At 43.4% G+C, this 15,379-nt stretch overlaps 1 protein-coding gene across 4 annotated transcripts in view; it reads right to left on the bottom strand.

Annotated features, from left to right (window-relative positions):
* Positions 1–11,182, bottom strand: part of LOC140315971 (inactive phospholipase C-like protein 2) — a 34,837-nt gene extending 23,655 nt beyond the window's left edge. The window contains exons 1-2 of one of the 4 annotated variants that reach the window (XM_072393590.1): positions 11,097–11,182; positions 9,867–10,330 (exon numbers count right to left, since the gene is read on the bottom strand). In XM_072393590.1, the coding sequence (XP_072249691.1) occupies positions 9,867–10,118 (252 nt within the window). In that variant the 5' untranslated portion in view covers positions 10,119–10,330; positions 11,097–11,182. Of the gene's footprint in view, positions 1–9,866; positions 10,331–10,416; positions 10,488–10,745 lie in introns of those variants that run through there. The other 3 variants (XM_072393589.1, XM_072393591.1, XM_072393592.1) reach the window with 3 other exon arrangements.
* Between the last annotated feature and the right edge of the window lie 4,197 nt (positions 11,183–15,379).

Here is a 15,379-nt window from a genome sequence, read left to right as displayed (position 1 = left end):
TATCTAACACAACATGCGAGTACAGCGCCGTCAGAGCAGCTTCTCCTCTATTTTTCTGGTTACCAGGGCGACGAGGTGTGCTCACGTGATTGGTTTCCTGGTAATGAGCAACAGAGAGGACGACAGAGGGTATGTATATAAAAATGTTATGATTTTAATCAAGAGAGTAGAAGTTTATTAGACATGAACTGACGTTAAAGTGCGACACATGCAAACAGCCTCCCAGAAAAGAGCTCCTTGTTTGATTAAAATGAACATATGAAGACTTTTTCCCCTCCAGCTGCACTGCAGTCAAAGCCCACAGGAGTTTGGACCCAGTAAAGGCCCAGCTGCTGCTCTGTGCCATGTTAGAAGAGTCTTGGGTCGAATCAAGTGTGAAAAAGGGTAAATACCATGAAAGCTCCACCATTTCCTGAAGAAGTATAAATGAAAACACTCGGCCGTTGCAGGATGTATGATTTGCACTGATTTTAACAGTTTAACTGTGGCTGCAGCATCAAATTAATTGCAACCTTGGGTCACTTTGCTGTCTGAGTCTATTGCATAAACTTGGGTGGATACACATGAGTGAGCAAGCTGTGGCACAAAATCAGCACAATTCTTTAAATAAGTTATTCTAGGACAACAATGTCAGCGCTGAAAAAGAAAAACCATTAGCAGCAAGGTAAATTCTCCTTACGAGGTGCGAGTTAATTGCTCGCCCCCAGTTTTCACCAGATTGCTCTCTGTGGAGCTGTTCCAGGTCTAACATCATCAGCTCTTAATATTTCTGGCTAAGCTTTGGGACGCAGCCTCTCATGGTCTCAAATATTGAGAGCAGTAATCACAGTAACAATGATGCATGTGTTCGTTCCTGAATGTGTACTCCTACAGAGGATTGTCACTTTTTACATGAAATGTGGGGGATTAGGAAAATAACTCAACTGTAATGGCCGGTTAAAATTCAATATTTATGGTCTATAAACACATTTTATCTCTCCAGCGCAGTCCGTTGCACATAAACTCAGTGTACTTTACTGTCTCTTCTCCTCTAAGTGTTAACTGCAGCATAAGCAGGGTTTTAACAACATACAGACTGCACTGGACATCAGTGGCAGACTGTTTATATTACATGGGGAGAGATGTATATTTCTTCCTCCTGTTTGGCATCCCATCAGCTGAAGGATGTGTACCACAGTAAACGTTGTGCAGACTGAAGAAGAAGAACGTATGCACCGACATCTGTACGCCGCACTGCACCGATGAGAAGCTGATCGAGGATGAAGCTGCTTCACATGCAGCATGATTACGGATCCTTAAACTCAGTGTTTGAACATGGATTTTCTGTTGTTTATTACAGTAAAACAGGGTAATCACTAGTATTCCTTCTGAGCTACTGCTGAAATAACCACGTGAGGCGTGCAGCATTGTAGGTCAGTCACCCCTGAGCTGAGGAATGAATCGTCGTCCTAAACGTGAACCTTTAGTGAATATGAAGCTGTCAGAAAAACTCTGGATCAAACATCGAGCTTTATCTGAATTAAATGAGACGGCAGCGTCGTCTCCTACGGTGTCATGAACTGAGGCTGCTGTCCAAGACATAAACCGACACCATCAGGATCAACCGAAGTCACCGAGGAAAAAGCCTTCAGTTGCTCCTCTTCATCGCCTCTGACAAACGTAAACAGCAGCACAATGAAAACTCCAATAAGAGAAGATTTATGAGGCGCTCGGCTGAGCTGGAATTTGTATGCAAAGGCTTGAATGTGTCCCTCACTTCAGCTTTAAAACCACCACAGCTTAATGTCACCACAGTACAGCAGGAGTAGGACCGTTTTGAAGTTTGTGGTCTCACGACGAACCGAAGCAGTAAACAGAAGGAGCAGCTTGCTGCTGCATGCTGTGTACAAGCAGACTCATTCTCTGCATGCAGCTTCTGCCTTTTATTCGCTCAGTGAAGAACACAAAGTCGTTTCAATGACAGTGTTTCATGCTTCAGAACTGGATGTTGCTGCCGAGGAGCTAAAACATGGACGCTTCACACACATCTTCAACCCAGCAGCACAGAAATTAGTCACAATCAACGTTCTTCGGTTTCTGAAAGAGCTGCTGACACACCAAAATATCCTCCGACCTTTCGGATGTAAAATGTCATCACTTTATCACTTCATCCCGTTTCTGTGAGTCGGCTCATTTCAGAGCTCTGAACATCAACTTCTCAGCAGTTCAAAGAATGTTTGAGAGCTGACAAAAATCCCTCAAAGGCATTGGAAAGACGTGGTGTTGATGAGAGCAGGAGAGGCAGCGGGACCATCTGAAAACAACATGCTCCGGCTACAGGATTTTAATTTCACGTTTAGCATTCTTTGACGTGCCCTGACCTGAGTGAGTAATTATACACAATATGCTTGGGCCTGTGAGGACTCTAAGCACTGCAGATCCACCATAATTAGCAACACGTTGTTATCACAGCCCGTTTACATCCCAACCAGAGCTGGGAAAAATTCATTAATACAGTTCTGGAACGAGCAATGCAGGGATCCAGTTTATTTGACAGGATCTGAGGTGTGAAGAAAACTGTAACCACTGGATCATCACTGCTCCTTTCACTGGACACCCACAGGGTTAAAACTCATCGATCAGCAGGCTTTTATAGTCACAAAGCTGTGGTTGAGCGCCTCAGAGTAAGCAAAGCAAGAACATTCATAGATCTAATTTGCAGTAGGTTTAAGTGTGATTTGATTATTTTCTTTGTTAGATTTGTAGACACTGTGCGAACCTTAAACCTGGGGAGGGGTTCAGTGGTTTGGGCGATGCAGCAGCCCCTCAAGGTTTCATTTCTCTTAACTGTAGCTGCACAACTTCAAAGCCTCGAGCCTCTGCCGGCTTCAAACCGACCGAGTGACAGGACACGAGCTCACAATACACACACAAGCAAGCAGTTCCCAGTACCAGCAGGCAGTCAACCAGTCAACACATGTATGAGAAGATAAATATGAATAATAGTCTGAATACTTTCCGAGGTCTGACTTAGGCCGGACATTTAAAGTGCATGTGAACATGTTAGTTTCATGAACACACCCAGAAAATACTTGAACTCAATCTGGCCTCAGCAGCCTGTGCACGCTCATCATTTTTCAGCTGTAAACCAAAGGTAACAGAGGAAGTCCCTGGAAAGAAGAACAAGAAGCTGATAGCAACAGCATAGAAACGAAGGAGCTCATCTGTACAATAAGTTAAATGCACTGCACTGGAAATCACTCTTTTACGTAATATCAACCGATGATACCGGTCCAAATACAGTCCAGTTAAAGGGCATAGCTGAGCTATAAGCATGTAAATGTACTTAGTCCTTCCCCTGACAGCATCCGTGCTCGCGTCAACACGCTCATCAATAAGACCACTTAATCAATAGACCGTTTGATCTCTGCAATGCACTAATAGCTAAATAGATTGTTTGTTTCATGAGTGTGCAGACAGGGAGAAAACCAGGGAAGAAGAAACTACTATGAACAACCACAGAAGCCAGAATCTGCAACAAATGCAAATGCAAATGAAAGATTGATATTTTGACATGTAAAGTCATGTCAGAGTCTAACTACCAAAGAAGTGTAATTTAAAAGATAACCAAAGGCGCTATTTTGTCAGCCAAGAACTGAGGCAGTGATTTTTGATATTTAGAATAGTCTTTCAATCATGGGAAGTCGAACAGTTTGCACGACTATCTTGTATTTAAGTGGCAGTGCACATAATACCACCACACAGTGGCAGTAATGCCAACTGCCATGATGTAGCCTATTACTGGATAAATGGTCAAATCCCCCCCCCCCCTCGTACATTTATTTGAATCCTACCAAGAACCACTGGCTGGACATTCGAGTGAGCTTGTGCTTCCTTAGCAAACAAATGAACGCACACCAACAGAAACGTTGACAATACTCGGGTCGTCGTTAACTGGAACAGCTGTTACTATGAGAGTGTGGTTGGTGTCGTCCCAACCACATCCTCCCATCAGTTCAGAGAAGAAGTTTAACAAGAACTCAGAGCTCTGACACAGTGCAGCACATTGGTAACACTGGTCCACCACCTCAGCGCTTTATGCAATCACACGTAGGTGTCAGGAACGGAAAAAAAAGCTGTCGTCAAGAAAAATAAATAAATCTGAATGCGGACGAGGGCATGGACGCCATGTTTGATTTGCTTCATGAGATTCTCAGTTCCACAGGTGTGAAAAATCACTGACTTATTCGTCCTACTTATTGACTTCTGCTTTAGCATTAGCTTTAGCATTTTGTGATCAAATAACGAGGTCAGTCCATTCATAAAATGTATTTCTCTTTTTAGGTTTGTTGGTGTACCAGTGGCATTTGTTATGGATGATATTTATTGATGCTTCAATCCTCATACTTTAGTGTGTGTACTTTCAATTAAAATTGTTTTTGTGTAATTACTTAAAAAGGCAGAGAAAATAAGATCCCTTCAACTTCTTTCAGCTGTGCTGAACACACCAACTTTGTTTGGTGCAGTGAGAACTACTAAAAAAAGAAGTTATGTAGTTGTCTCTTGTGCTAACAAACAGGCTAACTAGTTAGATTAAATCAGATAATCAGTGATAAGAAATGTAGTAATCGCCAAATCGCTGAGAAGCCTTTTGCACACCCACAGGTTCTTCAAAGAGTGATAAGACGAGAACAATGTCAGCTGCAAAGGCTTTGGAGATGCTTTAGATCCTTGACAGCGATGATTCTGATGTAGGGGAACTGTCTGGGGTGGAAAGCAACAGCAGCCATTACTGAGAGGATGAAACCATTTTATCCTCATCAAAGAGTGAATAAGAGTCCAAGCAAAAGGGAAAAGAAGCATCTAATTCAATCAGAGAGTCCTCCAGATGTCCTCCAAGGATTGTGAAAAAGGGGTAAAGATGGGATGGGATGGACTGACCCTCAGCTAATGGAGCACCCAGACCCGACCAAAGCCACAAAGCAGAACACCGAAGATGTCCTCATGGCCTTGACTGGCCAATGACTGCATTTGATAACTTTTTTGACCTGGCTGGGATCAATGCAGACGATTAGCACACCAGCAGCACAATCTCCCAGACAAAGTTCATGCTACCGCTGGCAAAAGAGCTCAGATGCAACAAAGCAGTTTGCAGCAGGTCACAGACAGCCACAGAAGCCACAGAAATGCATCCAAAGGAAGGCTGAGTCTATCAAAAATGCCCGACAGCTGCTGCAGGCGCCGTGGACTGCGAGTGGAAACTGTGTAACGGTGACGTTCAAATGATTCTTTATTTGCTCCTTTTTTGTTCAGTTTGTTAAATCCTTTTTGTTGTTGTTGTTATGCATATTTAATGACTGTGAAATATGTTCAATTATCAACTACAACCTTTTTAGTTTATTAATAACACTGAATGCAAAAAGTATTGCATATAAAACCAGTTGGAGTAAAACACTCTGGAAATCTGGCACTTCTAGTGTTAAAAACCCTGCCTGTACATCAGCTTCTATTAACGGTGACTTAATGTGACATGCATTTTAGCTTCAAGTTATTCCAAGTCATCTCCGCCGTGACTCACTGGACACTCACCCATCTGTGTGCTGCGTTGCTAAGCAAATGCCTTGAAAATCATTCAAAGTGACCTACGTAAGCTTCGGTTATTCCTTATTCCTCATCGTGATGTCTTTCGTCACGTCGCTTCACATGACAGTTGAGCATTTTTTTAGTGATTCCTCTTTCGCACTGATTCCTCTGAACACTGAACAGCAATGATAGGTTTTTATCTAAGAAACGCTTACTCTGCCTCTCCTTTAAGTTTGACATCCCACTAACATAAAGCACACTCAAACAGCCTGAGAACTGAGGTAAGTCCTTGTGTGGTGAGAGATTGCTCGGAGCTTTACGAGGCAGAAAGGTCAATAATGGGCCCATCAATATCCAGACAGAGGTTACGGCAAAGTTCAACCTGCATATTGTGTCAAGAATGTCGTCCTTGTAAAACCTGCCGGCAAAAAATGTGAGCAATCGAACGCGGTCCGCTGCCAAAGAATGTAAACAAAGCTGAGAAAAGTCACCAAGGTGTCAGAACCGTCAGCTCAAACAATTACACTAAAATTCACTCAAACATACCAGACACTTTCATCTTCCCATAGATTTACCAGCGATAGTAAGATTTACTTTAAAGCTCACTGAGCACAGACAGAATTAAATCTGTGGCTCCAACTAATTCACCAATCTCTACAAGTCAAATATAAAATCCTGTGTCAGGAGTCATTATGCTTTGGCTATGCTCTGCAGACAAAGAGAGCAAAGACTGAAAAGAAAAATGACAGCAGTAATATTTGCTGACAACACACTGAATAAAATGCACCGGTGTGTGTTTGATAGGAGCGTAGCTGAGACCAGTTCACGTTAAATGAGTTGATGAAAAACTGCAAATACAATAAAAAGCTCCCCAATGCGCATTAATCTGTTAGAAACCCGAGAAACCCGGAGTCCAAATGCCTGAAGGTGAGGCCGAACCTACCCTACGGTCCCTAAGTGTTGAGAACTTCCAGTGTGAATAAGACATGTGGGCAGCTGCTGATCTTGGTTTGAAAAGGACCCCCCCCACACACACACACACACACATGCACACTCCTCCAGATGTGCAACAGTTGCACAGTGTACAAGGTAAAAAATATTCAGCTCAGGCTCACCAGAAGATGTGTTGTGCACATGTTTTTCCACTTTCCACAACGCACAGTAGCTGTAGCACTTTAGGTAGCAGCCCTGCCACTAAAGAAACGCCGTGCACGCCATCCGCCAGTGTTGTGGCCCAATATTTGTTGGAAATGGCAAACTTAGCCACAAACATTTACCATGAACCACTCAACAAGTGTGATGCAGCAACTATGATGGGACAGATGCAACTGCAGCACATCTGCCAGAAGCTTTTTAAATGCAGGATGCTGCTAATCAATAAAACTTAGTGCATCCAACCACACTGTAGGCCTAAAAGAAGAGCTAAAAGCTGCCATGCTTTACATTCTAAAGTCGTATTGATTGAAAAGGGATTGTTCAACTGAATCCGATTCTCAGAAACGACATGTTTGCAGCCCATCGGATGTGACACAGTTCATTAGTTTAAATACATCTCAGCACATGGATTGACATTAAGTGACTGACTTCTGGCAAAAAGGAGTTTACCACCTCATCTCACACACTTTTACTTTGAAATGAAACAAACGGCAGGTGTTTTCCGTTTATTACCTAATCATTTATTTATCAGTAATGCAGTGAAGATGGAAGGCATCAGACAGTCTTCCAGTGAAGTCGATATAAGCAGTGCTCCTGAATGCTGTGCTGGTGCTCGTTACATTTTCAGTCAGGAGCATCAGTGCTTTGAGAGGAAACAGCTACTCTGGAGCCCTGGAAACTATTTAACCACGAGACTCAATCAGTACACACATGCTGTCGTCTAAACAGACAGTTAAGCCGAGTATTTTCACCACAAAGCACTCGTAACTTATCATCAAATGGGGAGTTATAAAAAGTAAAACAAATGATCTCAAAATGCCGCCACATGTGTCCAGCTCTTCCCGATGCTGCTTTGAGTCTGTGCCTGAAAATATTTCCTTAAAAGACTGAAGACTTTGGTTAATGCACACAGCTACCGCCTGCTTAGCATTCTCTAATTCGCCTTTATAATCCGATGCTGCGACAGCCACAGCAGCGCTGGAAGCTTTACTGAACAGACTGCTGACATTAGCAGCAGAAAGTGTTTGCAACAAACTGCTAACTTATGCACTGTGAGGAAGTGTCCTCATCTTAGATACCCTTGAGCAATTCTCTGAGTGTCTACACTTATGAAATAAGTCAACTAAAATGCAAAGCTTTGGGCTGGAGGCTAAATATCACACGTGCACAGTGGAGCAGTTTGGAAACCTTTGGACAGAAGTTCACATCTCCTTAAAACATGTATGAATTACAGCAGCGAGCCTAGTTAAGGTTGAGTGTCCTTACCACAGGTTTTCTGTGATTAAACATGTTTTTATTGTAATAATATCATTTGCTAACAGCCAATGGACTGCTGTTAGCAAATGTCTGCAACAACCGCTCTGGACCGCTCGTCAAATCTCTGAAACATCAGCGGCAGAGACCATGTCTGAATGTTTCAGCAGATATTTCAGAGCATTTGCAGCAGCTGTGCGTAAGACAGACAAATTCAACATTTCTACAGCATCCTTTTTGCATCTCCAGGAGAAAGCCTCCCGCTGCGATGTGCTAACGTGGACAGCAGCGCCGGACAAAGTCCAGACCAAACTGTCTGCACTTTCTCCAGAAAATCTCCGGTGTTCATGTGTGAAAAGGCCTGATTCAGTGGTGGGAGCACATGTGAATAATGCTCCTTTAGCCCTGCATACTTGTCATTTAAGTCTTTACCATATCAAATGTCTGCAATTATACACACAGATGGGTGACAAATCAAAGGAATCTAATTTAGAGGCAGAGTTAGAGGCACCGACTGTGTTCACGAGCACACGTGTAGATTTTTTAATATCCCAGAATGCTCTGCACACATATATATATACATACATGGGATACATGCTACCTGGAGAGTTCTGATGGAAACCAGGATACTGTGGCATGTAAACACCTCATCCAGGTTTCTGAACATTGTCTGCTGGTGAAAATCCGGCTGAAAGGATACGAATTTACACGCAACTGAACAAATATCATCAGAAGCCTGGACACTGAGATAACAGATTGTCCCATTCAGTGTAAACACCACATCATGAATAGGTTTGACACCTGGATAAGACACGGGGATATGCACATCCATAAAAATGAGCGGTTTGTCTTTCATTTAGGGATCTTAAATAACATTTACAGCTCCAACTGTTTATGCTATAATCTTAACATCAATCTCAGTGTCCCAAAGGTTTAACCTTTTTAACTTTGACCCGTCGTGTTCTACGGATGGGAGCCAGGAGACCACTTCCATCAGGATGGAAAGGTTTCATCGCAGGAGAACAGACAACTTCTGTGTTGTCACCTTGGTCTCTAAGAGTCACGACACACGAAACCAACATCAAGAACCAGCTGTGATAGGTGACCCCCCGCTGGGCCTCATTGAAAGCACAAAGAAGAGGAAGAAAAGTGTTGGACAGTAAAAAGTGAACCGACGATGATCTGACTTTGTACAAACGAAGCTTTGTTTACATTTTTCACCACACTGAGTAATGTACTGACTAATGCTCCTTTCTGCACGGCAAAGTTATGTCCTCTGGCACGGATCGTACATCCTGGCTGGCAGTATCATGTTGTCTTTGCGGTGTGTTCAAGAGCTGTATTTTTTTGTCCAGATGTTGCTGACACGAGGAAAAACAGCGTGGGCTCCTTCATCACATAGGTTTTCGAAAAAGTAGCATGTGAGCATAAACTACAGCTGCAGACCGCCCTCACCAGCACTCACTGGATCCCTGAGGTGTCGGGGTTCAGGGGGTGAGCCTCTTCTTTTCATTTGTCATACATCTGCCTAAGCTTCTGTATCAACACAAACCCCATTGTACATTCAGTCACACGCCTCTCGTGAACATCCGTTTTCCACACTTGGATTCATATCCTGCCTCTTCAGACATACATATTATGGCCACATTACAAGCCCAGATCTGCTGTTCGAATGCTATTAGAAAACATAGTACAGGATGTGCTTCTGGTGACCTCATTAGCAGCCTGTGTTGTAGGAAACACCTGTCTCAGGATGAGCACGAGCTACACAACCTTATAGGACGTGTGTAGGAGACACAGCTTCAGAGGTTTAGGCTCAGGCTTTGCGTTGTGACTTCAAACCCCCTGTTTTCAGTGGAAATGTGCAGAATGTATGTCATAACTTCAATGATTACCTTAATAATGCTGCTCCTGCGTGGTATTTCTGATTTGGCATCCTCTCCGACGGGGCTGTTGGTGTTTTCCACCTCGGTTTGGCTGCCAGGTGAGACGAGGGATCTAGAACCGACCATTTTTTCTAATATCCCACAGTCTCCATTCAGAACCGACACTTCGCAATGCGTCTTCCCCGCTGCCTGGTCGCCGGGCACGGCCGTATCCCCGAGATTCAATGGAGGCAGACTGCCGTCCTCCCCAAACTCCGCCATAGGCACTTCGAGCACACAAACACACTCTCTCTCTCTCTCTGTTTCTCACATACACACAAGCCGCTGGGTAGCAAAGCCTTATGTTTCAGCTTTACTCCAATTTCCTGCCTGGTCTATTGCCTCGTTGCCTCAAATCTGCCATATCACCTCTTGGCGCACATATCCAGCAGGTTCCTACAGAATGAGGGGCTTCTTCCTCTGCGCATTGTGCTCTGTGAAGAGATACCACAGCCATTAGCATAATTGAGCAACCTGACAGTATTAGGAGCAGTGGTGTTAAATAGAAAACTGAACGTACAGCCCTGAAAAGAAAGCGTGACGCCGGGGCGTTCAGCGCACTCATAAAGCGGATGTTAACTGAATCCGTATCGGCTGTTAACGTTAAAGCAGCACAAGGAAACGCATACCGAGTGTTTCCCCGTGTGCGGGGTTCGCAGTATTCATCCCACAGACCACCCCAGATTCCCCCTCCACACTGTCCCCATCCTAATAAACCAGCCGCTTTATTACGCCAACGGTCGTTTGGAACGTTAAAAAAAACGTTAAGAACGCGTCAACGGATCAATTAACCCTCTCTCAAAAGTCCTCATTAGCTTCATGTGTCGCATGCTGGCTTTGTGTACTTGCCTTCAAAGCCGCCTGCTCTCTTCATGGGTTCTCCTTTTAAGTTGTTGCAGCGACAGACGGAGAGCCAGACTGCCTCTGTGCTACTGCGAGCTCAGCTCAGCTCGGCTCAGCTCAGCTCAGCTAGTTAGCTTGCTAGCAAAGCTCAGTCACTCGCTAGCTGGTAGAAGTTAGTTTTCACAGCCAACAGAGTCAAAGTCCAACCAGCAACCGCAAACTCTGGTTGCTTAATTAACAAATCTGTTCCCCTCCACGGCCACAAATCAAGGCAATAAGCGCTTACTCTGTTATGTTCTGAAACTAAAGAAACCGGGATTTGCTGTTAAACGAACGTCTTGATAACCCGTCACTCACTGAAGTCGTTTCCAAGGAACGAAGTTGTATATGTCTCGTGAGCGCGCAAAAGGCAAAACAAGACGTGCTGTCAGTCAAAACCAAATCATTCTGTTCACCCACACAAGGACCGCCCCGTTTTCACTCATCAGACCTGCAGACACGCAGGTCGAAACCTTTTCATGAAACATGCACACTGAAGTACTCAAGTACTGCGAAAACAAAATAAAAGTGAAATGTTTACGAGTTAGAAAGAAACTACAGAAAAATAACAGATTAAACATGAACGCGCGCAAACGTCACGACACTTTAAACAGCAAGACTACATGTAAAAAGGCAGAAGAATAAGAAAGAAAGCGCACAGAAAACAGCACAGAAGTCAACAATAAATTACAGACAGATTTACTCAAAAACAACATAAAAACCACAGATGACAACAAATGTAATACTTACAAATTAGGAATGAAAGAGAGTACTACATGCTAAAGTAGGCAAAAAATCATCAAGATGACGCACATTATCTAAAACAGAGTAAAGTTTCACAAGAAAATCCACAAAACAACACAAAAGCCACTGAAGAATATTAACAAATTGGTATAAAACTCAGCAGAAAAAAAAAATCTTGCAGAAACCACACAAGGAGCACAAGACTAAGACAAATAGCACAAAACTCAAGAAAACACATGCTAACACCACAAGATCCATTAGAAAAATACACGGAAATCAGTGTGAATTTGAAAAACAGAACAACAATTAAAGGGAGGTCAGAGAAAATATGAAAAATAGAAAATATATCTACAAAATATCTAGAAAACTTAAATAACAAAATGAAAAAACATCACAAAGTCAATAAAAATACACAAAATGGAGCAAATATTCACCATTTCACTATTTCTGTTAGACAGAAACAGAGAAATCAATAAGAAAGAATCAAAAAGTTATCAAGATTTATTCAACAATGTAAATATTCCACATTTCTAAAGCAGCCAGTTGAAAATACAACACAATATCATGAGGGAAATACAACAGAAAGGTCAAAGAGGAACTGTATAAGATACAGAAAAAAGAAAGAAAGAAGGAAAGTCAGCAGAAATACACAAATTAGAACAAACATCAGAAAATAGAAGACATACATCACAGAGGAATAAAACACAGACATTTTTGAGTCAGTTTCAGTTAGTCTACAAAACCTCAGGCACTCATAAAGACATAAGACTCTGACCACGGAAACACAAGGGACTTTTCAGGCGATTTTAGCAAGAAGACCAGTTTTATTCAGTCTGTCATGAGTGGGAGATCGTATTTTCCAACAGTGTCTTCAGCTGGTGGGAAAAGAAAGGCTGGAAATCAGTGTAGCAGTGGAACATCTTCCACAGTTTTACTGATGAACCTAAATGACATTATATTCCAGAGAAAGGCTCACGTGACACTTGTTTATCTGTTGGTGTCACATTGTGTGCCCGATCTTCCTCCTTATGTGGTCAGTGAATGCAGACAAACTGACTAATGACAGTGGCTGCAGTAACAGCTTTGACTTGGTAACGGCGTTTTGTGCTGTTGTGTTAGGCTTCTTGTGAAAAGACACTTAAAAGTTGTTATGAATTGTTGTCGATGAGTCACGGTCATGCAGTATTAGTCAGATATAGTACCACCGAAACCTTATATCTAATTCATAAATTCAAACCTCTGAGCCTCCCATAAAACAGACACAGACAGCCAGAGATGAGGCATACCAGTGTTTAGTCCTTTTTAATCATTGGCAAGCGGGTCAAAGAAGGCAGGTGCAACAGCGCCATCTGCTGGTCAGCGTCGGGCATATCGCTGTGTCCACTTGTGTCTTGAGTTGAGCACCTTTCTTAGCCATCAGGGATAAAGATATCCAATGATATTATTGGGGGAAAAGGGGTATTATTCTTCACCAGATCTAGAGAGATAAACAGTTTTTTAAAGTCAAGTGAAGTTCACAGATCAGACCACTCATTTAAATATTTTAATGTGTGAACATGTTGGTGTTTTCTTGGCTTGTGAAAGTCTTGGTTAATCTTTTGTTGTTGCAGAGGAGTTGGCACAGACGTTCTTGTTGCAAATGTTATGCAAGTTCTTGCACTATAACAGCCTCCATCTAAATTTGTACTCTGGAGGATGGTTTGACACACACACACACATACTTTGTGTTGCACTATGCGCCTTGCGAGAGAGAAATAGAGATGACAGCTTATGTGAGGGTGCCTTTTGTTGAGATTATGTTAGATGTCTCTGTGTTTGATCACAACTCTCTGTGGGTCCCGCAGCACCACAGTCATGCTTAGTCATTCTGCACATTCAAATGAGAGAGAGTTTAACAATAAAAACAGAATTCAGCAGCCTTTTTGCCTCACATCTGCCTGTGCAATGAGCTTAAAGTGTTGTTTAAAGGCAGATTTTATAGAAAGCCTGTGACAGCTCCTCTGCTGAGCCAGTCATCCACGCCTCATAATTCTAAATATCAGTTTGTCAGAGGTAGATTAAAGGTACAAATACAACACTGTACAAATAATGCTTTACAAGTAAAAGTCGTGCAAAGAAAGCAGTACTTAAGAATATACCTTCAATCTAATTAAAGCTTTTTAAGGAACGTTGAGAGCTGAAAAGAGCTCCTCTTGTTGTATTAATATCACTGCATAATGCTCATCCGTTCATCCCTCCATCATCCATCCATCCGTACTACATCCATCCATCCATCCATCCATCCATCCATCATCCATCCATCCATCCATCCATCCATCCATCCATCCATCCATCCTTCCACCCATCCATTCTTCCATCCATCCACCCTTACTACATCCATCCATCCATCCATCCATTTTTATCTGCTTATTCAAGGTCAGGTTGCAGACAGCAGGTCCAGAAGGGAAACCCTGACTTCCCTCTCCACAGTGACACTCTCCAGCTCCTCCTGGGGGATCCTGAAGTGTTCTGGCTTGGTGTTCTCAGCCTCCTCCCAGCTGGAAGTGCCTGAAACACTTCCAAAAGGAGGTGACCAGGAGGCTTCCTAATCAGATGCCCGGACCACCTCAGCAGACTCATTTCGACGAGGAGAAGCAGCGGCTGTGCTCTCCTCTGAGCTCCACACCTGGTCTCTAAGGTTGAGCCCAGCCACCATCCAAAGGAAGCTCAGCTGTTAGTCTCATTCTTTAGGTGAGGACCACAACAGACCAGAGCAATGCCCTCATTACAGCTGACAAAGACTTGGGTGTCATGATTGATGACCAACTAACCTTCAAAGATCACGTTACCTCGGTTGCTCGTTCGTGCCGCTTTGCATTACTAAACATAAGAAAGATCAGACCATACCTAACCCAACATAAGAAAGATCAGACCATACCTAACCCAACATAAGAAAGATCAGACCATACCAAACCCAACATAAGAAAGATCAGACCATACCTAACCCAACATAAGAAAGATCAGACCATCTCTAACCCAACATGCCCCCCAGCTCCTGGTGCAGGCCATGGTCATCTCCCACCTTGACTACTGCAACGCCCTCCTAACCTGTGCTGTGAAACCTCTGCAGATGCTCCAGAACGCGGCGGCGCGTCTGGTCTTGGATCAGCCTAAAAGAACACGTCCCCCCCTCTGTTCATTGAGCTCCTCTGGCTGCCCTTAGCCGCCCGCATCAGATCCAAGTCCCTGATGTTAGCTACAAAGAGCTTAATGGAACGGCTCCATCTACTTGAATGCTCTTGCAAAGGCTTCTGTCCCAACTGGGTCCCTCCGTTGGTCCCAGGATTGTCGTCTAGCAGCTCCTACACCACGCCTAAGACAATCCAAACTCTGTTCATGTGTCGTCCCACGATGGTGGAATGACCTACCGAGCGCTACCAGAACAGGGGCGTCCCTGAATATCTCCAAGAAGCTCCTGAAAACCCAGCTCTTCAGAGAGCATCTCCTATCCCAGCACTTACCTTGTACTTCCCTACCCCCTCTATCTCTGCACTTTATCTTTCTGCACTTCCTTCTATGCCTGCACCCTATCTCTACTCTGTCACCTCTGACAGAGTCGGACTCCTGGGTTCCTTCTATGTAGCTTATTGTTAGCTTTTTTTATAGCTTGTTTTATCTTCATTTGTAAGTCGCTTTGGATAAAAGCGTCTGATAAATGCAGAAACACAAACAAAGCTATGATCAATCTGTCTATTTCTAATGTTATCTTACAGTCACTCATGGACAAGATCCCAAGATTTCGACTCCTCTGCTTGAGACAATGACCCACCCATGGCCTCAGACTTGAAGTTGCTGTGAAGCCATTGAGCACTGAAGGT

Source organism: Leuresthes tenuis, unplaced genomic scaffold (assembly GCF_036924035.1).
Source record: "Leuresthes tenuis unplaced genomic scaffold, fLeuTen1.0.hap1 SCAF_10, whole genome shotgun sequence".
In the NCBI taxonomy this organism is placed as follows: Eukaryota; Metazoa; Chordata; class Actinopteri; order Atheriniformes; family Atherinopsidae; genus Leuresthes; species Leuresthes tenuis.
This window is presented reverse-complemented; position numbering and strand designations above follow the sequence as displayed.